The 25,624-nt window shown below is 36.2% G+C and overlaps 1 protein-coding gene across 4 annotated transcripts in view; it reads left to right on the top strand.

Annotated features, from left to right (window-relative positions):
* The window catches only part of PDE7A (phosphodiesterase 7A), a 77,350-nt gene that overhangs the window by 37,814 nt on the left and 13,912 nt on the right, over positions 1 to 25,624 (top strand). Inside the window, exons 2-6 of one of the 4 annotated variants that reach the window (XM_030495735.1) lie at positions 3,963 to 4,023; positions 11,009 to 11,041; positions 11,538 to 11,621; positions 23,595 to 23,746; positions 25,317 to 25,380. In XM_030495735.1, the coding sequence (XP_030351595.1) occupies positions 3,963 to 4,023; positions 11,009 to 11,041; positions 11,538 to 11,621; positions 23,595 to 23,746; positions 25,317 to 25,380 (394 nt within the window). Of the gene's footprint in view, positions 1 to 3,962; positions 4,024 to 9,854; positions 9,883 to 11,008; positions 11,042 to 11,537; positions 11,622 to 23,594; positions 23,747 to 25,316; positions 25,381 to 25,624 lie in introns of those variants that run through there. The other 3 variants (XM_030495736.1, XM_030495754.1, XM_030495745.1) reach the window with 3 other exon arrangements.

The raw sequence follows: 25,624 nt of genomic DNA on the forward strand, positions 1-25,624 counted from the left end.
TTTTTTTGTGGAGATCTTGTATCGTTGTTGTTAAAGGATTAATGGATCTTTCACTTTAGTTTGAACTTGTTCCATTCACTTTCCATAAAGATTTAAAAAAAAAAGAGAAGCTTTTCTTAATGTATTGCCCTTTGGAAGAATAAGTGACACTCTGAAAACCTCACCTTAAACTTCAGTTTCATATTGAAGTGAAAGTCCAGTGTAAACAATCATTCCCAGTTGTCTTTTCTGACATCCTCCTTCAGTGCTGAAGCAAAATGACCCACCCAGTTCAGGCGGCTGTGCTCATGTCTGGGAAGGAGTGGAGCAGTTAAGAACCTTACCTAATCATTTGGGGAATTTGTTGAATCACTTGGGGTCCAGCAGATATTCCCACCAGACCAAGTTGTCCTTGAAAAGGGAACCTGCCTAAACACATGAGGATTGTCTTCAGTTTGAGCACTGGTAATTTTGTCTGCCTGTTGGAATGATGCTTATTTGTTTGAGATTTGTACAGAGGGTTAAGGAGTTCAATATGTTTATGGTTATTACCAGGTACAAAGCTTCAGGTGGACCAAAGAGGTACCAGAGATCTAGAAATAAATTTTTACACCAAATGAGCTAAAAATATTAACAATAACTTGGTATTTTGAAGTGTCAGAAGTCGAGCTCTGTTCATGCAGTTTTTAGTCAAGGTTTCTGTAGGCTGACACAGCGTATGCTACAGTCAGCTGTATAATTAGGGTAAATTTTTAGCGTAAGTATAATCTTGATGTCTTGATGTAGGCCGCAGAGAGTGGGTCTTTGATTAGCAATGAGGGAGGAGGCAATTTGGTGGTCAACAAGGACAGAATCCTGGTGATGAAATTGTTTGAACCGCTGGGCACTTTACAGAAACTTTAGTTCTTCAAGATGCATTTGCCTTTCTGCTTACAAGTTTGCTGCACGTGGCAGTTCACTTCTCAGTAGAAGCTGATACATTAAATCTTATCTTTCTCTTTGCTGGATTTAAAAAGTGGAATCTGGGCAGAGGATCTTAAAGAACCAGAGGCAGGATAGATTAAATGACTTCTTTTTTTGCCTTTTCCCTTGCATTTTTCTTGTGTAGGGGGTAGCATAACAAGTACACTGAGGGTATTATTTGAAGTGGGAAAATAGGCAGTATACCTCAACCTGTAGTACATAGTCCATAACCTATTTGCAGCGTAAGCTGACACAAAGCAATACGTGGCTGCATGAGCATAGTATTATTTAATTTACCTACCTATCACAAGTTACTGAAAACCTCTGTCTCTGACTGCCCACCACAGTGCTCTTAGCTGCCTGTACCTCACTTAATTTGCTTGGTCTGAAGGTACGAGGTATGACCACTCATCACCCACCTGTATCTGTCCCTTGGTGAAACTTGCCAGTAACTATTTTCCTCTTATGTGTTTTACTTAACAAATTCCAATGAATTAAGTAACTTTAGGATCTCTACCCTTTTAGCAAAATCAGCTGAAATTGTCCTACTCTTTTGAAGTATTATTAGTAAGGTTTACACAATAAATTTTCTCTTTTTCTTTAGGAAGCCATGCTTTGAAAGGTGATTTTAAAAGGATTTGATTGTTCAAATATTCCTACGAGGTCTTTGAGAGTCCTTGCAGAATGAAATAACTTGCTTGTATAAGGAACTGGTTTATATTTTGAAAAATGTGCTTTGTGTTTGACATCATGGATGTACTGTTTTATCTAGCAAATAGTATTTCAGAGAGCAAGTAATATTTTAGAATCAAAAAGATTTATTTTTCAGTAAATTTTTACATATTGTTTTCCTTCTTGGAGATTAATGTTCCAGTTGGGCATGGTTCTTCTAGCTGCATGTATGCTTGGCTTTCTCCTGTATTAGATTACAGAACTGTATTGGACATGTCCAGAAATCTGTGATAGACAGGTGCAAATTGCAAGTTAACACTAAATTACATCACTGATTGTGCCTAGTCAGTGATATGAAATGTTCCAGGCTACTGAAAATATACCCAGATGAGATGTGCTGAAATTCAAAGGCAGGTTATATGAAGAAATTTGAAAATGCTAGTGGGAAATCCACATTATTTTCTGGCTGATGAGTTGTATTGCTGCCTTTGCCATCAGGACAGGCACATTGCTGTGAGAAATGCTGTACAAATATATTTGAGGGAAAGATTATTTGCACGGTTTATGATCTTCCAAGGAAATAGAGAACAAAAGCTAAGGCAACATAAAAGTGCTGTACAGGGACTTCTTCCTTGTAGTCTTACAACAACTACTATAATTGGACCCCATTTGGAGCTAGATCTTTGGTCATTTCTGTAATTAAATATGAAGCTTACCTTTGGAAGAACTTCTCTGACTTCAACTGTAATGTTTTATTTTTTGTTTTAACATGATTATGACAATTAAGTGTAACTTCTGGGTTTGGAGTCTTAACATGTCAGTTGTACAAATCATGCTGAGAGAGGTTATTAATCTCTAGTCTGTCTTGGTGTGCATCCAGTTTGTTCTATAGATAGATGCATATAAGCAATTTTGCCTTCTCCCCCTTCCAAGTAATTTGTTTCATTATCTCTTTTTCTTTAAGAATTCATTTCGGTAGCCAACATCTGGGTTTTTTTCGGTCCTGTTTCCCACTATGGTTTGGTTTCCCATCTTTTGAAGTTGGACGTTTTCAGGTGGTTGTGTGTACCTGGTGTAGTGTTGTTTCTGCTACACAGCAGAAAAAATGGGTGGCTGCATCCACCTCCAGGTTGGCTTTTATCTGAAGTTCTCAAAGGGGTATGGTAACCCTTTGTGGCACCGAAGACTTCTCTGTCCTCAGTATACTAAGAAGCATGGTGGACAGGGAAAGGTCATAAGAGTTTTTAATGTGGACACATACACACAAAATCTTACTTCTTTAAAGAACAAATGTTGTGAACTGGCAAAATTGAAGTCTGATTGTGAAGGTGTTCCTCTGATCCCTAGGGTTAAGAAATAACATTAATGAATGTCCTAGGAAATGGCAGAAGATGGTGAAAGTGCAGTAAAGGCAAGGCGTGAGGCTGGGTGCTAGGTTGTGCCAAGCTTTGAAGACTACGTGATGCCGGTGTTGTGTAACTATGAGAACATTCCTCCAGTTTTTAGCTATTAGAAGGAGGGCTCACCACACTTGTGGGAGACTTACTGGATTATAGCTATTATCGCATGAGTTGAATATGTATGGAACATACGTACTTTGTGTAGGTAAAAAATACAGCCTATGTGGGAGTATCTCGATGTCATGTATGACTCTTCTAGATGTCTATTATCAAATGTGAAATTCTGCTTTCTTGTTTTCTTTAAAATACCTTTATGTATTACATCCTGCTTCAGTGGAACCTTGATTTGCCTGCAGAAAGTACCAGGTGGAATGCAAGTAGCATGTGACAGCCAAGTCCTGCCCTTGCAGAATATAGGTTGAATTCCAAGGACTGCAGTAATGGTGTCGTTTGAGTTCTTTTACTTCTTTTAAAACTACTTTTAGCTTTGAAAGACGGAAATACCACATAGGTAAAAGTAAATAAACAAATAAACCAGGAACTGCAAGTATTCGTTTTAAGTATTACTTTCTAGAAGGCTCTGAGGAGGATGTTTGTTTTTTGGGGTATTTTTTTGTCTGCTTAATCTTATTCTGTCATTTTTATTATTTTTTTTTTCCCCCGTAAGGATGATTGAGGAGCATCTGGAAAGAAATCTTGGAGGGGAGGGGGAAATCTGATCCTGTCCTTCATGATTTTTTTTCATTGGCAATTCCTGTCCTTCCTTTGTCCCATCCTAAAACAAAATCAGTATTTACATAATTGAAAGATGCATGTTCAAATTTCAAAACTTAATTTTGACATTTAAACTGGAAATAGACGGTTGAGACTTTATTTTCAATTCAGTTTAAAAAAGACTTGGTTCTAACTTGCATAAAATACACTACTTTTTTTTTTTTTTTGTTCCAGAGACGTGGAGCTATTTCCTATGACAGCTCTGATCAGACTGCGTTGTACATTCGTATGCTAGGTAAGCATGCCACTTTCTATATTGCAAAGTTCTAATGTTTATGATTGATTAAAAGTATTTTTTTTTATATGTAAATTTTTAAACTTGTCATTCCTTTCCTCCTCAATAATATTCTGGTTAGATTCTTTAGAAGAGTTTGGGTTCTTTTGTGTTGACTGGGATTTTTTGGTTGTTCGCCTTTGCCTTTTTTATTTTTTTGAGCTAACCATTGTATTGGATGTTTTACTTCTATATATATAAAAAAAAAATATAACTCTTACAATTAACTGAACATGTTTGGTAGAATTTAAGTTTTCCAAGTGACTCATGATTGAGCTTTATTTCTGTGATGGAATTTATCGGCTCTGCGTGGTAACTTACTTTGTGGGTAAAACTGTAGCTTAGAGAACATTTGTGTGAGATTTACCACACACTTTTAAAAGTTCAGTGCTGAGGCTATGAAATGCTCAAGGTGTTCTTAAAATAATGATATGATTTTAAACAATACTACTTTTATTAATCCTAGAAGATGACTTGAGAACGGAAAGGATGCATGACAGGGCCAGTAGTTAGTCAACTTACTGAAGAATGTTTCCAGAGTAGCAACTAGATAAAGGGTAAAGCCAAATTAAAATCAGAGAACAGAATTAGGAGGGGAAGCATCCAGGGGAGACCCTCTGCGATAGCGAGTGCATGAGGTCAGTGGTTGGGAGGAGAAAAATGCAAAGCTCTTGCAGATCTGGCTGCCGGATTCAGTGCTTCCAGCACCTCTTCTAGAGGCTGCTGGTGGTGCAGATGGCATGGGGACTGTGTACGTACTCTAAGTCTGTTTCACTGCACAATTATGCCACTTAATTTAAGCCATCTTGAGCTATGATTTTGTGTTGAAATGGACTATGAACGCTTGCATGATGTCTCGCACAGCTCAATGAACATCAACAGCTAGCAATTATAAATTCTTAACCAGCTCCAACTAAATCAGACGGATTTAGTTGCCCTGAGTCTTTTCAGTTTAGTTGTATATTGTATGTGTTAAAGCCCCCAGAAATTCCTAGCTGCATTCTCTATGAATTTGAAGTTGTAAGCTATATGCATGTGTACACATTTATGTTTATGTATATGAATTTAGTAATAACCTCTGTACATAGTTATACACATGCATATGTGTGTATAAATCCAATTTTGACTTAATATATTCACATTTTTGTTTTTCAGTTATTTTGATTTTTTTTTTTAAGCTTGTGAATTTGTTAATACTATAACACTGTCTACTGAAGGATTTTTAATAAGGGAATGTAATTACTTTGGAGATTGGTTATGAGGAGGAGGACAGAAAACGCTGGCTTCTAAATGTTTGTTGAAAAAGCTGCTGTTTATTTAATTTTCAAAAATTAAAATAACTTTTTCATTTTTAATCATCCTTTTAGCAGGATGCATACTAGAATTTTTCAAAATATGATTTTTCTGCTTTAGTCATAAAATCAAGAAAGTAAATTCAGGCCTGAGATAGTTTTGTTTCCTTGATTTTGTGATACTTGCTTTTAAACTAAATTTATTTTATGCTGTGTTTCTGCTTCAAAATCCTGCAAATTGAGTACTGTTAATTCCACAGCAGGAGAAATACATATTTATTTTTAAAATGAACTGATGTGCTTGAATTAAAGGTACTGTAAGTACATGTCTGTGTTTTTATCTTTATAAAATTAGTTTGCTAACGATAGAAACCAGCTTGTAGGAAAATACTTCTTAATTTCTGAGGAGAATAATCTGATTTCTTTTGCTATTTTAGACATTTAACTGTACCATGAAGTAGTTAAGACCATTATTTCTGCAGAGAGGTTTGTGATAATGCTCAAATCTAGAAGAAAGCAAAGCATGACTTCCTGTGATACTTGGTACATACACCTGAACTGAGGGAAAAATAATTTCTTTTGAACTCTTTCTCTGACTGTTCTTACAGGCAGAACTAGAATATATTCAGAATGTGACGTTAAGTAACTTAAATTTTCACTTGTTCTCTCATTGGAATTAATTCTTAGACTGTGTGATTGGTGCTTGTTATGAATAGCATAACTCTTGCTGGCATCCGTTGCTGTTCAGTGATGCTAGCTATTCAGAGGCAGTAAGGCATTTAAAGGATTGACCTCTTCTAACTTTGGCGGGGGGAGGAGGGTACCAGCAAGCAAACAAAAAATTGCTTATTGGATGTTTGAATCAGTATGCTAGAGTTGTGTTACTTTCTCACTTGTTGATGATCAATTTGTTTTCCCAAATGTTACCTACATTATTCTGTACAAGTTAGCAGATATTTACAGATTTATTACTGTTGTATTTGTAAATGGACTGTAAAAAAGACCAGCCTGAAAGCTGAACAGTTGGATGCATCGGAATGTAGATACATTCATATTGGAGTAGATTCAAGAATGAATGTATTAAATTAGAATTCTTTGGAAGAAATATGAAGTACTGCATTTCCCATACAGTACTGTGAAGGATTTGGTTTTGTTTTTTATTTACCTTTACTTTAGCAGAGTGAGCTCTAAGGAATCCTCAGCTGTAACTTAACGGGAAGTTAGGCACGGTCATGGGAGGTTTTGCCTATTACTTGGTTGTTATTCCAAACAGACTATATTTAATAACAAAATATACCTCCATAAGGTGTTTATTTTAGCAGACCAAAAATATAAAGCTCAGGGTATCTAGGACACCTCCCTATGCCTCTGTCTAGTTGTGCTGACGTAGAGTTGCTTCCTTTAGCATTTTCAGTTGTTGCAGTGGGAATCCAATGAAAACTCATTTGCGCCAAGTAAAGAGAAATTACTGTGATATGGCGGTGTTTCCGGGTTCAATTTAAAAGCTCAAAATTTAGGGGCACACAAATAAACAACTAACTCTTAGCTGTCTTCATCAGTGTCGACATAAACAAACAGCGATGACTAATGACTCATCTGTCATACCCCATTCCCAAAATATACACTAAGCCATTCCTGAGTGGCTTATTTACTATTTTAAAGTATAGATACAGATGCAGCATTGTAGAATTTTTCTTTTAAGACCTTGGAAGGGCTAATATATCTGCATCACCTCAGGCGGCTACTTCTCTCAGCAACTGTGAGGAATTCTCAAAATTTCTTGTAAGTGCTTCTGTGTAATCTTGATACTTTATTTTTCTCTTCTTTCCTTTTCTGGTTTCTTTTTCTTGTTGTTATATATTGCCTGAAAATTTTGCTACTGTTCATGCGGTAGAAAGAGTGGGACACTGACTACTTGTATTGGTGAACATTGTACCTCTGAACTAAAACTGGAGCATTTTACCTGCCTTTAGAGGTCTTGATCACTTCAGATGGGAAACAGTGGAGGCAAGCTACTGTGTAATGCAGGTGCATGCTCTTCTCCGATAGTGGTTGTTATGTTGTATTCCTTTTGCTTCAGTTCCAGCATACTCAGCTGACCTGTCACCTGTTTCTCCAACAAATTTAATAGGAACTTTGATCTCTGAAGCTAGTAATTCTTTCTGGAAATCCTGCTCTTCGCAACTTCGTGGCTTTGACTTGGGTGGTTTACCTTGAAGTAATTTCTGCTCCCAGCTGTCTTCTGTGATCTCTGAGATCTCTGCCCCTGCTCTTGAAGGCCTCTGCTCCGCAAGCAGCTGCTGCATTGTTACTGTGCCACACTGGAGTATTAGGGTAGCACGAAGTATGTGCCATGTAACCCTAACACACAGGGATGTCAGCTATGGCATTTCAGCTGCCTCGTGAGTATCAGAGCTGTCCTTGCGGTGTGAGCAGGAGTCTTGAGAAAGGGGTAGGAACCAAACAATCTGTCTCAAGGTAAGTTTTGTTACAGCCCTGATTCCTTTTCAGTTTTCAGTTGTAGCTGCAAACCTCCCTCTTGCATTCCTTCTTCCAGTATTTATTCAGTCTTCAGTTGAGTTTCTGCCTGTATGGGCTTTGTCTTAAAAATGCAAGCAATCCTGGTAATCTAGAACTATTCTGGAAAAAAAGAAATCTAGTGAAGTACTCAGCCAGCAGATATTTTGTCATGTTGTGCACAAAATCAGATTTTTGAAAGGAAGGTTTCATGGTTTTTAAATCTTTCTCTCGACTCTTTGAATTCAAAGAAACTCTTACAGAGGGGAAAAAAAAAAAGTTCCTGGAAGTCCACTATGATTAAGATGCTGGGCTTGAATGTGTTCCCCTAAGGAAACACACGAGTCTCTTCAAACTGGCTAAAGTGGCTAAAGAGACACTTGAGATTAAAATGGTCAACTTGCTACCACTTCTGCCACCCCCCTTCCCCGAGAAGTTTACCTGTAAGCACATGGTGCAATCTGATGATTTCAGAAGATTTTGTTACCACTTTGATTTTTTTTTTTTTTTTTTTTTTTTTTTTATTTTAAGGCCTAGGTAAATGAAAACTATTCATAAGTTCTTTTGTTTTAGAATTCTGTTGAATTTTAATTATCTTTCAGCTATCCTAATAATGATCGGACTTCTGTTGCTGTTTGAAGGAACTATGTAACAGTGCCCTTTTATCTGATAAGAGTAATCTTAAATCTGAAATGTCTTTGGCCTTTTTTAAAGTTACCCATGATGATAAACATGTCTCTGTAATTTCAGAGTCATGGGGTTACAAAAAACCTATACCGGATTTCCCAAGCAAATCGATGCAAATATGTTGTGTGCAAGCACAACGAAGTGGCTGCATTTGGGATCTATTAATCTTTGCAGGTCAGATTAACTGAACAGTAAATGCATAATGATGGTCCAGTATTTCTGGATGTTTTTGGACTTATTATACATATGTAGTAGAGATTAGTTTCACTGTACTAATAGCACATAATTTCATAATGTGCTAATATGTAACCAGTTTGATGCTATTCGGTTTTTTTATGTTTTGATATATATAGAAACTTCAGGTGGATGTATGGTATCTTCAAATTCCACTCGTACCAAATTTTTCCAAGCACATTTATTGTCTGAAATTTTGAAAAATGCAGGAGTTCTGTACAATGATAATGGAGACAGCTTTTATGCCTTCGATTTTGCCTAATAGGAATTGTTACTTTGTTTACTGTGATAAATTCCAGTCCTGTGAAAGTGATATCTTTTTCCGGAATGGATGATTTTTTTTATTTTTTATTTTTAAATACATTGTTGAGGTTTTGATTCTTAACAAAATACCCTCCACTTCTACCACTATTGAGGAGGGAGAATTCTGTTTAAGAAATATTTAATGAAAATATTTCGCTTTCCTTGCTGGGAATTTCTCATTTCATATGTAAGCAAGTAAATAGCCCATTTTACTTTTGTTTTTAGTATATCATTTCTTTCAGCTAACTGTTCTGTAAATAGATGTTTTACTTATTTGTGTTAAAAGCAATGTAGTTAGTTGGTCTTCTCCATTTCACTTGTAGATGGTTTTTCTTGTTTTCCTACTTAAGATCTGCAACACTGCAGGCACTTCAAGGGAACAGGGATACTGTTATTCTATCTGTGCTGTTGGACTAGTAGTAAATAAAAAAGAACAAAGCAGAGAGAATTTTTCTGGATATCAGTTATCAGATGAACCTGCTTGTTTTGCTGTTTGCAGAATTCCATGTTACTCTTCAGGTATTCTTCTGTGAACTTTTTCTATTCTTGACACCTTGAACAAGTAAATTTTTCACCAAAACCTAGTTTATACTGACTGAAACCATTTGCTAGTTCACAGTGTGGTTAGTAAATTTGAAATGTTAAGACTGCCTTGAAAACTAAACCACCTTTTCTGTAAAAAAAATTAGCTCAACTGAAAGTCGTCTTTTTTTCTTTTAATTCAGCTGGTGAACTCGTTCACACAGCTGTAGCTATGACTGGTTTCCCAGATAAATGTTGGTGAAAGGTAATGAAAGTTGTATTTTCCTCCATGTATACTGACTGATATTTTCATACACAGCTACTAATGCATTTGCCTCTTCTTTTCCAAAATATCCTCCCTTTTTCCTTTTTATTAATTTACTTTGTAGATAAAATTCATCAGTTGCTTGTGCCTAGCAGAAGAGTTCTACAATTTGCTGCCTCTGTATTGCCTGGAACAAGACAAGCCGCTTGCACTCTACTCAGATGAATGCTTGAAACTTTTAAAAATAATATACTGTCAGTGTCTGAGAAGTAATATTTACAGGTAGTAATTGGGTTACTTTCCCTAGCAGCTCTGTTAAGGTTTTCAGTTTCAAATAAACAAAGGAGTAGTAACTGAAAACCTCGTATTTGGTATGTTTTTACTGATACATGAACTCAGACTCATTTGGGGAGCCCTGGGCCTACTTATCTTTTGTGGTCCTTCCAGCATGCCTCACAAGATAATGTTCACGTGAAGTGTGTCACTATAGATATGGCAGTGTTTATAGATATGTATCTCTAGAAAGATACCTGTGAAGTATTAGAAGTATAATACTGAATGTTTAGTTAGTATCTTTAGCTATTTTCTGACAAGTTGCCTGCTTCGCTGTTACAAATTAGCAGGTTGGAGCAGAAAAGGGAAAAAACACTCTCAAGCTGTTACCAGTTTCTGTAAATTAAATCATTATATTTTAATTTTGTTCTTACAAAATCAGCCTTAGTTCCTCGAGTTAAATACTTAGTTTTAATCATATGAAAATAGCTGTATTTAAGGAGAGGAGAATACTACATTTGAAGGATTTTCATAATTAGAAACCAGAACGTTATAACATCGTAGATTTCACTTTTTTTTTTTTTTGTTAGGATTTGAGGAGGGAAACGCTATTGCATTTGATCCTCAAAGGTTTGCCCAAATTTGTAACTGCTAAAGGATTTTAAGTGAAAGCTTTTAATCCAGGTGAACTACTTGTATGCATTAATGCCTAATGAAAGAATACTGATCAGCTTTCAGCTGGTAATGTGCATAAGTAGAAATCAACTAGCATGCTAAAAGATTCAGGTTGAAGCTAATTGCAGTGCAAAATAGTTTGATAAAATTTTAATACTGAGTTTTGGTATTTTAATAGGCTCTTGTGTAATATTCAAACAGCTGAGCACAAGTAAGTAAATGCTAGTGGGAAAATATTCTATTCTGTAATATAAACCCATATTGTAACTAGCTTATTTGCTAAAAGCTACCATTCTAGAAGTTGAATCTTTTTTGTATTATAAAAAATGTTATCGTTTTATGTGTCTTAATGAGGAACAAATCTACTTTTAATGTTCTTGTTTCTTGTCATATTAAGGTGCATTTTTACCATACTGGTGTAGCAAGCTGTTCCTACTTTCATCTGAATGCTTATCACATGCTTCTGGCAACGTATGCTTAGGCAGGAGAGATTTTTGACAAGAAAGCATGCGATTGCATGTTTAACAAGTCTTCAAACTTTGTTTTGAATTTCACCTTTTAAAACAAAAAGCATTGAAGTAGGCCTATTGTTTGAATAACCCTCCTCCATTAAGTACATGAATCTTTACCCCTCCAGGCTATGTTCATTTGCATTTTATCTCTGCCACTCTTCCACACTTTTATTTCACTCTTGACCCTGTTTCTAGGAGATGTGCGAGTAAGAAGTCGGGCAGGATTTGAAACAGAGAGAAGAGGTTCTCATCCATACATTGATTTCCGTATTTTTCACTGTAAGTATTTAAAAGCAGATAAATGACAAGTAAACAAAGGCTTCCATTAATTTCAAATACTGAGCCTCTGAAAATAAAGTTAGCAGCTCATATAGCAAGACTATTTTTTTATACTACTTAGGAAAATCTTTCATGCTATTTCATTACCAAAAATAGAAGAGGAAAATCTTCACTGCTGAATTTTTGTTTTTTAAAAATATAATTTAAACTCATTGAATTTAGACCTGGATCCCTATAGAAATGCAGACTATCTTATATCCAGCCACTGATGTGTGTGCTGAGTTCTTACTTGACAGGCACAATCAGTTAAGAGTAATACTTTCCTGCTTTCATAAAGCAGCAGAAGGGCCTAGTCCAGGATGACATTTAAAGACAAAGTAGCTGTCAATGTTTTTGACCTCATCATAATCAATTAACATTGCATTTACTCAAACATGTAGCTAGGACTTAAATTTTTTTGACATAGACAAATCTTAAATAAAGATTCAAGTGTGATGAGAAAACAGCAGACTAAATTTTTTTGATTGTGTTTTAGGAAACATTTTTCTAAGAAGTGTTGCAAGAAGAATATTTTCAGATAATTTCACTTTTTTCTCTACATCTATATTGTTACAGCTAAATATGTCAGAGTTGTAATATAAAAGCTTCAGAAACCACTAAACCAATATGCAGCAAAAGTGCAGGGGATTTAAGTCTTAATTAAATTATACCGATAATATTAATGTATTAAGTGTCATAAATTATCTATACCAACATTGTATCAGCACAGTTCCAAGTATTCTGAATGGAATGGAGAGAATTAGAAAAACTTACCTCATGGTAACAAGTGTGGTTGTTGTAATTACTTTATTATAAAAATGAGTGGCAGAAACTGGTCTAATTAATATTCTGATCTTAAATGAAGTTACTCTTAAAAGTAGATCACCAGTTAAATTTAAAACTCTTAAACTCTGTCTCATTCAAAAGTTAGCATCATAAAATAGGTGAGAAAACAAAGTTTGAAGAGTATGCTGTATTAATTTTTTCAATAGAGGATAAGAATTCCATCTCAAGTCCTGATAATTCTATTGAGTATCATAAAAATTCTCTGTAGAAATAGCACACTATTTATGAATTGCATAACTGTCTTTTGTATATATATGTGGCATTTCATGCTGATATGGGAAAATACTAACAGTTATTAAAAGAACTACCTGTTAAAAGGCAGTCAACGTATAGTATTATTACTGTTGTCAAATTAACTGTATTTTCTATGGGTAGTCATCACACTGTTTCTTTCCATCCTTATGATTGTGTATCAGGCAGATCATGACTAATCAGGAAAAGGATTTTCACACCCTTTCTTCTTGCCCCTACTTGTTCAGGCAGTCACCAACTTTTAGCAACATTAACTGTGGTGTCTGATGACAGTGAAGAATGTTGCTAGGAGGCCCAAAAAATTCTTCGGCTGTAACTTCCCTCTGGAGTCAGCTGCTGTGGCAGTTTTCAGAGTTGCCATGTTATAGTTGGATTTTGGGATTTTTTTTTTTTTTTTTTTGCACTTCAGGATTAGGGCCTGTTGCAGTCTTGCTGTTTGACTTCAGGCTCCTGCTACAGTGTGGAGTTTATTTCAGAGTTAGTGAGGAATTCAGCCCCAACTCTCACCATATCACTAGACTATTCATTTACAGTTTTATTTTTTTATGAGTAAAATGTTTTCTTTTTCTTTGCAATGCTGATTGAGCCCCGATTATTGTTTCCTTACTTGTTTTAATCAAAAAGGCTTTTTATATCGTGCTGTCAGACTGCGGGTAGAGAGAAGTTGTGGGAATCAGATTTGACCTCAATTTTAGGATATTCTTCCCACCCTCCCCATGGAACTCCAGAAGGATTTTGCCACATAGAGCTACATGGCTGAAAAATGTTCACCGTATGAGTAATAGGCAGCATGTGAGAGGAGCCAGCTGAGCCAGCCCACACTTCTTTGCTTGGGGCAAAACTGGACTGAAAAGGGTCTCTTCTGCAGCTGAAGCAGACTAAACCATCTGAATGTTGGCTTTTTTTTCCCCCTCCACCACAACTGCATACTGAACATCAATAATGCATGGATATGCTTCCTTCATGGTGTTTGTAAAGTTTCACTGTAGCTTTCTTCTGTGACTTTTACTTTGTGATTCTAAATATTTTGCATTGACCATTGCTTACCTGTTTTGCAGATGACTTACATACTGGCTGTCATTCACAGTGTTGAACATTATTGCCATTTTGTATTTTGCTTAGCTAATGTTTGTTGTTAAGCATTATTTTCTTTTCTGTCAGTAATGTCTTGTGAAGAAGTTGAATGTCTTTCAGAAGTCCAGCTAATAATCTGCTGACCGGTTCTCTTTTTCTAACATTTCATTAATAGGCTCTTAACCCAGTGTTATATTAGTAGGTTTGAAGAGTGCTTAATGCATTACTCTATTTTCAGGAAGCTACTGATGGTTTGTTTTGTTTTTTAGTGATCACTTCTGTTTCATAGAACTATTTTTACTTGCCACTTCAACTAGTGTTACCAAAGTAAAGTTTGTTAGCATTTAGTTCTTAAGACCACTTCTGTTTCTTCTTAAGGATTACAAGCTCAGTGTCTGCAACTTCATCCCAGAGTTCTGTAATTGGCACATGAATATTCAAGTTTCTAAATTGACTGGAAGTATTCTCAAGGGTAATTTCTTTCTAAAATCTTTGAATCTTTCTTGGATTTTAAAATTATTGTTGGACAAATGTCTTTGTTGCTAGAGATGGTATGGGAGTCATATCTGAGGGTTATTAAATGCAGGATTTGACATATGATCAGACTCTTGGGTGATAGTCTTCCTACTATATTATCTATTATTCCAGAAGTCACATTTTTGTATCTGATTGCTGGAACTCGCCAGGAGGAATAGCTCAGTAAGGAAATTTTTGTTTCAACAAGACTGCTTCCCAGCAAATGGGGAAAGTCAGGATTGCATTCTTCATATTGGTTGGTAATTGATTAACATCAGGACATCATCAGTTAGTAGTTTTTCCTGTTACTGTGGTCTGTTGATTATGTCTGTGTTGGGACCATGGGCATAAACTCAAGTTAACAGCTCAAAGCTGTCATTTCTGGAGAGAGCAGCCACGTAACTTTCTTCCTCAGAAGTAATTTTTTTACCTTAAATATAATGGTCTGGTTTTGTTCAGTGGATGTACATATTTCACAGTTGCACAGTAAATCGCATACACTTTAATATTTTGAGTTGAATATAGAGCACTGGATCTACTTTTTCACTTGTCAGGTAACAAGGAGGCAGTTTGACAGTTTACCCTCTTGACAACCCAGCATGTGCTGTTTGGTTTTCAGGGAAGTTATTGAAGAAGTGATTGCAATGGTTATAACCACTCTTGCTCTCTGCTGGTTTACAAATAGATGACCATTAACATGATAGATAGTAATTCAATCTGCAACCTGGACAGAGTATGTTGGTGAAAGCTATTGCAAAACAAAATCTTTGGTAGACAAACTGGTAAATGATGGTATAAAAATATTTCCTTTTTCAGAAATAGCAAACTAGGCTTTGATTTCTTGCTGTTGAAAGGTTGTCAATAAAGTCTGTTGTTCCTTATATGCATCTGTCTCTGTGTGTATATATACACACACATACACTGAAGAAACTTTGATTATGTTTGTCTAGCACGCACAAACAAAAGAATATGTGATGTGCCCCAGTCACTCACTGCTTCACCTGAAAAAAGAGAACAATCAGTAAATGTGCTCAGTGTTGTATACACTGTATTGTAGTGAGGAAGTGAAGCCAAAATTAGTAAAGTGAAGCTAAAGTGAATCATTAAGATAACAGCAAAAATATTGGGAAGTGTCTTAAGCAGATACAAATTTAATGCTTTCAAACTTCCTTTTTAGGAAAGGGTTGTTGGATATAGTCTGAGAGAACTGGATGAAAACCAAATACTTTGGTTTTGTGGAGAGGAAACATTTTTTTCTTCTTGCTTTTTCCTGTTGTGTCTGCACCAGAACAGATAAGATCTTGTCAAAAGGTTTTTAGAATTCTCTTGTGCCACTCTAGTCTGAGCATGCTTCTATGAGGAGATGGTGTCTGGCTCTATTTTGTGTTTTATAGATAACCAAATGTTGTATTTGGGAGTTAAAATATCTTAGAAGACGGAGGGGTTAGAGTTAATCAGTATGTTTCTGTAAATGTTTAGGAATGTCTCAAATTTGAATCAAATTGATGCTTGCCTACAGTACAGTGCTTCACATAAGAGACAAAATGATGTGATTGGAACTTAAGACTTCACTGCTAAGTGGTTCTTAGTTACATATGGAGCTTTTTAAGCAGAGAAAGGAAAGAAAGGTGAGATTAGGTGACTTTAATAGATGATGGATAAATGTCTGTCTTAAGAGTGCAAACACATGAGGAAATTCCAAAGTTTATCTTTGGTATACAACTTTCAGACTGTTTACTTGGAAATTGCAGTTCATAGAACATTTTATATGCTACTCTGCGATCTTGCAAAGATGTCAGTGTCTACATCTTGTAGTGTTGCTTTAAACTTTCCAGTTTTTCGCTTACAAATCATTGGAAAAGGTTTACCTTGCACAATGAATTGACTTCCCTTGGGTGAGAGGCCAGAAGTCAAAGAAGAGAAAAGTTCAAATCCAAATGGATTGCCTTAAATAATTGGGAAATCTTTCTGTAGCAGCACCTGATCATGCTTTTGACAATACTATCTAGAGTTTGAGATAAAACAAGCGTAGTCCAGATGAAGTTAAATGCCCCTTTTTTATTTCAAGAAAATAGAGGAATTACCTAACTGAATCTGGTTAAGAGTAATTGTCTGTCTTGTTCAACAGTCTATGGTGAAGAAGGGTGAGTTTTAGAAGGAATAATGTCATGCAAGAAGATTTATGTGTGGTCATAGGTTGAATGAAGTATTTGTTTCTCTGTGAAAATGCCAGCACTGCAGAGTGAAAAGCTTGTACTCAAGAGATTTCTCTAAAAGCTGCCTTTCTGTGAAGGATGGATTCTGAAATTGCCATCTATTCACAATCCAAAAGACACAGCCACATTCAATTTCTTTTCTTGTTTTTAACCTCTCCAATGTGTTCCTTATTTGTAAAGGTTTTTTTTTTCTTTTTGTCAAACATTGGCCAATTTGGCACAAAGCATGTGAAAATTCTTTTGTTTTAATCTCTCCTTCAGGTTTGATTTTTGCGTTGACAGTCATACAGACTTTTAAGGGGTATTATTTTTCTGTCAACCATGATGTGTTACTTTTGAATTCTTTCATTTCTTGGGGTGAAAAGTAGCCAAAAAGGATTCCTTGATGGTTCTGTCCTTCCCTGACTGTAGAACTGAAGATTTCTAGGACACCAAATAATGGTGCTTTCTTAGAAGACATCAAGGAAAGGATTTGGTGATGGTCCGGAATGTATTATCGTTCTTTAGGGAAAAGAGTTGAACCATTATGTTGTGTACTTGAACAAGAGCTTCAGTATCTTTATTAACACAGCATAACCCATTTTTATAAGGGGTCTATGTGTATTTTGTTGATATTCTGCTAAATATTTTTCTTAAGTGAGGTTTGTTAGTTCATGCTGTGTTGTGAGCTACAGATTTACCTTGCTCGGTGGGTGGGTTCAGGTAAGAAAAAGTACACAACTGCAGGATTGCTGGAGCTATGATTCAGTAAATTGGTAGGGAAAGAATATGTCTTGTATATACTAATTCGTAGTCCTGAGATAATTGCAAAATGTTATGCAGTTCAGTACAGGAATGGCATTGTTCAATTCACTGGATGTTGTATCCTTCTTGAGGTGTTTACAGAAATATTAAGAGGAGCCAAAATTCGAGAGTTGTATTAAGTAGAATCCTTTAGATACCTTTTCACAGTATTTTCTTTACACTTCTGCTGCTGTGTAATGGCTTACAGTGCCACTGGAGAATTAGCATTTAATTCATACTGAAGTAATGTATTTGCTGCACTTTGAGTAATTTCTCTCAAATTAGCTCTTCTTTGAGCAGAGAATTGTACCAAAAGACTTCCAGACTTCTGTCCCTTCCAACCTAAATTATTCTACCCTTTGGTTGCTTTATACTTTGCTAATGCAATATTTCATTCTGCAAGACCCTCTACGAAAGGAGTTATCTTTGGTGGTGGTGCTGCCTAGCAGTTGCCCTCCGTTAGGGAGGCTCTGTTGAAAACTACTAGAGTTTTTTTCAAAGTTGTGGTACTATTAGTGTTTCTTGAAACTTAACACATTTTTCTGATTCCACTCGGGTCAGAAGACACTTGCAAACCCATGTTTATTTAACTAATCTTTAACCCACAGCATATTTTCTGGTGATCATTATTTGGAAAAAAAGAAGCATGAATGTATAAATACATATATATGGTACACGAAAAATGAAACAGTTTGGCTCAATGCTGTATTTTAAGCAGAAGAGGGGGTATAGTGCCTTAAAGTGATGCTAAGCAGGGCTTCAGAGTGGTTCTAAGGAAGGTAATTAAGACACCAGTAGTCTTTATATGTAACTTTTAAAATCTCTGCTGAAATTATATCTTCCAAACAAAATCATAGTTTTATATAAGACTTCAGTACTGAATGTCTTAAAAGTTACTTTAAAGTGCAAATCATGAGTGGAAAACCTAAAGAGCTAAATAACAGGGCTTAATTTTATTTTTGTTTTTAAATGTGCACAGATCTATTGTAATGCATTTCTTTGTGATTTGATGGGAATAGATGTGAAATTAGAATGCTTCTGGGTCCCTCTAGTGGTGTGAAATGCTACGTGGTGCTTTCAGGTGATGCATAAATAGAGAATGATTTGTATCCTGGAAGGCCTTAGATATATGGTTATAATTGGCACGTGAAATTGAATATTTGTTTCAAATATTTACAAGTAGTGGAAACTTTCAGATATGTCAGGTTTGGTGATAGTATCTGCTGTGTAAAAATGATAAATGTATATAGTTGGTCTTAACATGGAAAAACTGTGAGAGATTGCTTCCATGAGAAGATAAGAAGAGATTTCCTTGATTTTTATTTTTAGGAAAAAAACTCTGGTGGACCTGCACACCTCAAACTTCTGGTTTCACGTTCAAACACAAGAAAGATCCATTCTCCCAAATGCCTTTTTTTTTAAATTCCTTTTTCTGTTAGTGGCAGTGATACTTGAGATCCTCAGTTAAGCTCCTTCTAGTGGTAATAACAAAATTCAGTTATTTTTATCATGAATAATTTCCTCTTTACCTTTTGGGTTGTAGCAGGGAAGAAATGGGTGTTTAGTTCTTACGCTGGATAGCCCTGTTTTGTCCAGGACCCCATCCAGAGGCTCTGAGTGTTTACATTAAAAGAAAGTTGAAGCTTTTTGCTAGGATTTAAGGCTTCTATTAATAAAAAGTTAAACTAAACCATAGTTAAGTTATCATTCTTCCTTTTGTTGCCTGCCCTTGCAGTATGAAAGATGCAAAAATTCAGGGAATAAATATATCAATATATGATGATTTTGTGATTGTCACTTGTCTTATTTTGTATTTTTATTTCAGCATGAGAAAAATAAATATTTAATGCCCCTGTGCGATGTGATAATTTTTTTTTTTTTAGGTTTTCATAAAGTACAGCACACTTAGAAGATTGGGAGTGGGAAGAGAGATTAAAATAAGTGTCTTGGAATACAGATGAAATCTGTTGCATGAAGGCAACTTGCATGATTTTATTTTATTGCTGTATATGCATAGCATTAGCAAAATAACTGACGTTAGTAAACAGAGTTATTCCTTTTTTTCTTAGGCATTTTTTATGATACCGGCATCTCACTTAAAATATTTAGAAACAAGAATATAACCATTTTAATTACAAAAAAAGAAAAATAATCTTGGGAGTAATAAATACTTTAGGTGATATTCTAACTGAAAATAAGGCACGAAGAGTGAAGAAGGGAAGAAGAGTGTCATAGGAGAGCTGCTGTTGACTAGGCACAAAGGCCTAGTCTGTCATCTGGTTTCTTGCATTGAAGGGACTTGTGAATGCTTTTTAACATGCCCCATATCCTGACTTTGCTTTCATTCTGTTTCAGTTCTTAAGGCTGTAAATGTCATGTATGTTTATTTTTCTCATTCTGGTTTGTCCTTAAACTGTCCTTGTTTCTTACGAGCAAATGGTCACTATTGGATTTTAGAAAGGCATTTAGCATGCTGAAAGCTCCAAATGAAATGAAGGACATTTGTGCTGGGAGGAGGGATGGTTTTGCAGCATGCTTTTTCTTGTGCAAATGTAATGCACTCTTCATTTTTCACCACCTTCTTTCCATTATAAATACATCACTGAACCTTGCTTTGGTAGGGTCTCTGAAATTAGCCTCTGAAATTAGCATCTCGTTTCGTGACTCGTGATAGAAAGAGGGTAGGTTGACATTCTCATATTAATCATGCATATAAATGAATTTTCTGCTTGTACCAGGAGGGAAATGCCAAGTTTCCGTGACACAACTGTATCATTCAGTTTACCAGTCCATTCTGCAAACTTGCCTTTGCTGATCTGCCAGAACCACAAAGGGGCTGACTTTTGTATCCTTCATAATAATTTATCTGTGAGGAAAAGGAAACTGCAAGCACGGATGCTATCACTGTTCCTGCAGCTGAAGAATCTATGTGTTTTTTTTCCTCTCCCCCAGTCCCCCTTCCCTGAAAGCTAGCTATTTTCTTTTTCAGCCTCCCTTTTACATTAATTACCTGTCAAACCTCCACATCTGACTTGCCTATTCTGAATTGTCCCATGGAAAACGTTTAGCTGTTAAAGAGAGAGCAATTTACTTTTGGGGTTGGCGTAGTCCCTTCTGAATTAGCTGTTCTGGAACTGCAGAGGGCTGGCAGGGCTCAAAATCGATTTTGTCATTTGGAAGTTATTCTAATCATTGCAGATCTAAATGATAAGGTCAAGCTGTTATTACCTAACTTGGGTTCTACATGTGGAACGAATAGTAGTTCAAAGGGAAGGGCAAAGCCCTGACCCCGGGGAAGGAGCAATCCCCCAGCATAGCACAGGCTGGAGGCTGACCAGCAGGAAAGCATCATAGCAGAGAAGGGGGTCCTGGTGGGCACCAAACTGAACATGAGCCAGTTTGCCCTTGCTGCAAAGAGAGCAAATGGTGTCCTCTGCTACATCAGAGGAATACTGCCAGCTGTGGAAGGAGGTGGTCCTGCCCCTCCTCTCAGCACTGGTGAGGGCACACCTGGAGCATTGTGTCCAGGTCTGGGCTTCCCAGTACACAAAGGAGATGTGGACATAGTAGAGAGAGTCTGATAAAGGGTCAGGATGATGGTTAAGGGGTTGATTAGGAGGGTCTGAAAGAACTGAGACTGTTCAGCCTAGAGATGAGAAGGCTTGGGGGAATCTCATCAATTTTTATAAATACGTGGAGGGAGGGTGCAAAGAGGATGGAGCCAGGCTTTTTTCAGTGGTGCCAAGTGCCAGGACCACAGGCAATGGGCACAAACTGAAACACAGGAGGTTCCCTCTGAACATCAGGAAACACTTTTTCACTGTGAGGGTGACCAAGCACTGGCACAACTTTCCCAGAGAGATTGTAGAGTCTCCATCCTTGGAGATGCTCAAAAGCCACCTGGGCATGGTCCTGGGCACTGTGCTCTAGGTGGCAGAGGAGATTGACCAGATGATCTCCAGAGGTCATTTCCTACCTCAGCTGTTCTGTGCTTTTGTAATAGCAGCATTGCTACCAGGAAAGCCGGAATACGGTAGGCTTTTTAGTTTGTTTGAATTACATCAGATGGAGTGGTGCTCTTTTCTTCTTCTCTTTTATGAACACAAATATAGGTGGCGTGCAGGCATGTTCTGCCAAAGATTAACAGGTGGCGTCTCTGACAGACTTATTTGTAGCATGACAACAAAAGCAGGTTTTTGTTAACTATAGATCTGTAAAAGAGTACTTATGATCAAGAAAACTATTTGTACTTCTAGAAGAGTGCTGATTTCTCCTACTTAAATGTTTATTTTATTGAGATTTAGTGAAATTACTGGATTTTCTATGTGACTGTGGACATTTTAGATTGTTTTATGACTTAAATATACCCATTTAATATTATTTCATTTCCAACGTAATGACTTCTGTTCTGAAATGTGGTTTTTAAGGGACTGGATCAAAACTGAAGGGTAAAACTTCTTGAAGCCTACGCTGCATTAACAGGAGCAGCTGTATTGCTCCCTGCTTCTCTGTTCTGAAGGGTGGCAGTGCTCAGACTGTAACCTCATGTTAATGGCTGTGGTTAGAAATATTAGTAATGCAGTGTGGCAGAATCTATTTGCGTGCAGTACTCATGGATGTTGCTTTATAAGTAACCTTTATCATATGGAGTAAACCTCCTTAGATAACTGGGATATATAGATATCAGTGTTTTCAGAGGAAGTGCCCTTGGCCTGAAGTATGATGATTCAAAGAAAGATATTTCATGTGAAGTTGTCCATGTTAACCCTTTGAAACTGATGAGACCTTCAGTGTCTTGGTGAAGTGTTTTAGCCACGTCTGAAAGAATGTTCTAGTTTTGTCAGTTTGATCTCTGTTAGCTGAGACTGATGTGAAATGTTGCTGCATTTGATTTAGATACTCTGTTAGTGCAATTGTAAATCCTGTTCAGAGGTGCTTTATTATTGTAGATTGGAAATCAATATATTAATGAGCTAATGTCGAACAGAAGGTACGTTAGAACTTCAGCAGGGAGAGAATTTATGTGGATAAAGATTTCTTATGTAGAATTAAACTGCTTACACTGAAAATCACTGAGTTTTTTTAATTGATGTTGTTAATAAGACCACATCTTTCCCAGTATAATATTTTAGACTGACTTCAAGAACAAAAGTTGTAACTGCTTACTTCACCAATTTCTAATATGCCTTGTTCTTGGAAGGGCAAGAGGTCTGTGCTACAAAGGTGAGCTCATTTTGGTTTTGAGGATCTGCATTTTTGGCAGTGAGCATGTTTGCACTGACTTTCTTACTTAATAGATTTTTTTTTTTCCTTTTTTTCTTTTTTCTTTTTTGGGGGATGTAAGTAATTTTGGGCAGAATGAGGGAATATCAAGATTATTGACGGTTATACAAAACTGCTGTTGTGGGTTAAGTTTGGTGTTACATATTTTAGAATGAAAATACCTGGCCTGTTGCAGAGAAACTAGTGATGTGTAGTTTGATATTCAGGTTTCTCAAACACTTCAAGCATATCAAGTGGAATTAAGCATAAGCTAGCATCAGTCATTTGAATAAACCAGTAATGAGAGTAAAGCAAAATATTTGCATTAATCTTTGTAAACAGGCTAAGCCAATTTTATGTAGTGTTTTCACTGTCCTGGAAAAGGGAATTATATATGCTGGGAAGGTAAATGTAGTACTTGTCTGGCAGAGGAGAGATTCTGAACATGATTGTCTGCAAAAGCATCAAAATCACTTGAATGCATTTAAAACTTTGCCGCTAAAGTTAGAATTTCTGAGCTTTAAAATCTGTGTTAAAAGTTAGTTGTGTGTACTCAAAACCTACTCATAACTCCTGTACCAACACAATTACTGATGTTCTTTTGCTGGTGTATGTATCTTACGTAATTTGCTAGGGACACTGATTGGATGTGTATACATGAGAGAAGTCCTCCAAAAAGCAGCTTTGTAGTACCCTATGTGTTTTAACACAGAATACAATTTCCATAGTATTGCTGTCCTTTCAATAACAGAGTTACTTAAAGATAAGTTTCAGCTGTGGTACAAATATTTCTTTTTCTTCACAGGATGCTTACACAGAAAAGTGTTTCTCTGTATTTACTGTTAATAAAAACACCTGTATTTGTGGCTGAAATGTTTGACACACAAAAAAATTGCATCGCCTTTGTTGTACCAAACTTCCCTCAACAGTCGTCTTTTTGGTAAAGGTTTTTTAGAGAGAGTATTTATGTTCTTGTTTTTTGTAGCAAATTCTGAAATCGAGGTGTCTGTGTCTGCGAGAAATGTGAGAAGGTTGCTTAGTTTCCAGAGATACCTGAGATCTTCCCGTTTTTTCCGTGGTATCACTGTTCCAAATTCTTCAAACATTTTAGATGATGATTATAATGGACAAGCAAAGGTTGGTTGCTTGATTTTTATTTTTTAAGTATGTTTTTTAAAGTGTTTGCTAGTATATAACTATCTCATGTTAAAAGTGCAATTAAATAAATACTTTAGGCATGTACATTTTTATATATATGTGTATTTTTGTGTGTGTATATATCTTAATAAAGTCCAGCCAAAATTTTCTAATGTTTTCTAACAACCTCCTTTAACACCCACAAGTTTACTGGGATAATTTTAGAGTTTACATGGCTAATGTGTTATTTATTTGTTTATTTATAAATAACTCTAGTGAATATTGGATACCTTTTAATAATTGAAGAAGAATTGAAGAAAGGAAAATGTATCTGTATTTAAGAAATCTAATGGGGCAATTTGCACAACTTCCCTCCTCCCCCATTTTCATTTTTAGTCTAACCTCACTAGTGAACATCTGGAAGAGTGGCTACCTACTGCTGAAAACTCAGTAAAATGCAATAAATGGATTTATCAGAAGATTATTGTGCCAAACCGACTTTCTCTTTAGTAGTCAATTCTAGAAAAGTGTGATAGTCACAATATGCCTGTGCTGTAGCAAAGCAGGGAAATCAGGTATTGGGAAGACCGGTGGTACTAAGATAACATCCCAAAGGCTGTGTCATCTTACTGATGCATGTAATGGTTTTTGTTTATCATCTTGACACAGAAAGGGAATATACTTATGATACAGTGAATGTATCCGTGTTGACCATGACCAGGCTGCAGTATAGGAAGAATCTGATAACCTGGGGGATGGATTTTAAAAATGTGCATGTAATTCAATAGTAGAAAGATCTTGTTAATGCTCATGTTTCTTCTCGTAGCAGGGTTTTAATGGCTGGTGGAGAAAAGCTAGAATGTATAATTGGATCACAAAACAATCCAATGAGAATAGGAGAGGGCAAGTATCTGTAGTAAAATGTGCTAGACAGGTATTTCTGCTGGAGGTAGGGGAGGCAAAGATGTCACTGCTGAACTCTGGTGAAGCCTCAAGTGCTGGTTGCTGCTTCTTGCTGGAAGAGCAGTTCATGTGGAGCAGCTGTGAAGAAGTGCTAGTTCAGTGTTATAGAATGTCAAAAGCCAGTTTCTTGAGAAAGAAATTAAAAGCTTGGCTCCTATGTTTGGTAAAGCATCTGTATATAACTTCTATAAACAACAAAGGAAAGAGGGAAAATTAGGTGAATGACTACACAGTGAGCTACATAATTTCCTAGCTCATTGCAAAAATTGAAGTGGAAGAAGTGTGCATACACAATCATTCTGTCATACTGTTTCTGGTTTTAACCAGGTTTTAAGTTGTGTCTTGTTTCTTTTAAGAAATTGACTAAAGGATGAAGGGAAAATCTCCAACCAATTCTGTCAAGGCACTTCTTGGGTTTCTTCAGCTTTTTAAACGTGTATTTTAAAGTTTTTCAGTTATCAGACAAATTTATTCTTTCAGTACTACTTTTTTTATGTAGAAATCATAAGACTTGCATCTGTCTCTGAAATCTTAAATACTCCTCTGGGTTACAGGAAGATAGGCGTATACTGAGGAAAAAAATGACAGTTTTTGTGTTTTCTTTCAGTGTATGCTGGAGAAGGTTGGAAATTGGAATTTTGATATATTTCTTTTTGATAGACTGACAAATGGTGAGTTTATTTTTGCCATTTCATTTCTGTTTTATCTTTTAGCATAACTGTATTGCTGTTACATTGCAGTATGTGATTGCTTGTTCACTTAAAAGCACAAATTTCTTCAGGCAGTACTTTTTGATTTAATAGTCTTTAATCCGAGTCCTAGTTTGCCTGATTGCTCTGATAAAATACTGTTACTGTCAGCACTGGTAATAATGACTGATTTGTAGAAGAGGCTCTTCTTGTACTTTGTAGGTTG

The sequence above is a fragment of the Strigops habroptila genome, chromosome 1 (genome assembly GCF_004027225.2).
Source record: "Strigops habroptila isolate Jane chromosome 1, bStrHab1.2.pri, whole genome shotgun sequence".
NCBI lineage: Eukaryota > Metazoa > Chordata > Aves > Psittaciformes > Psittacidae > Strigops > Strigops habroptila.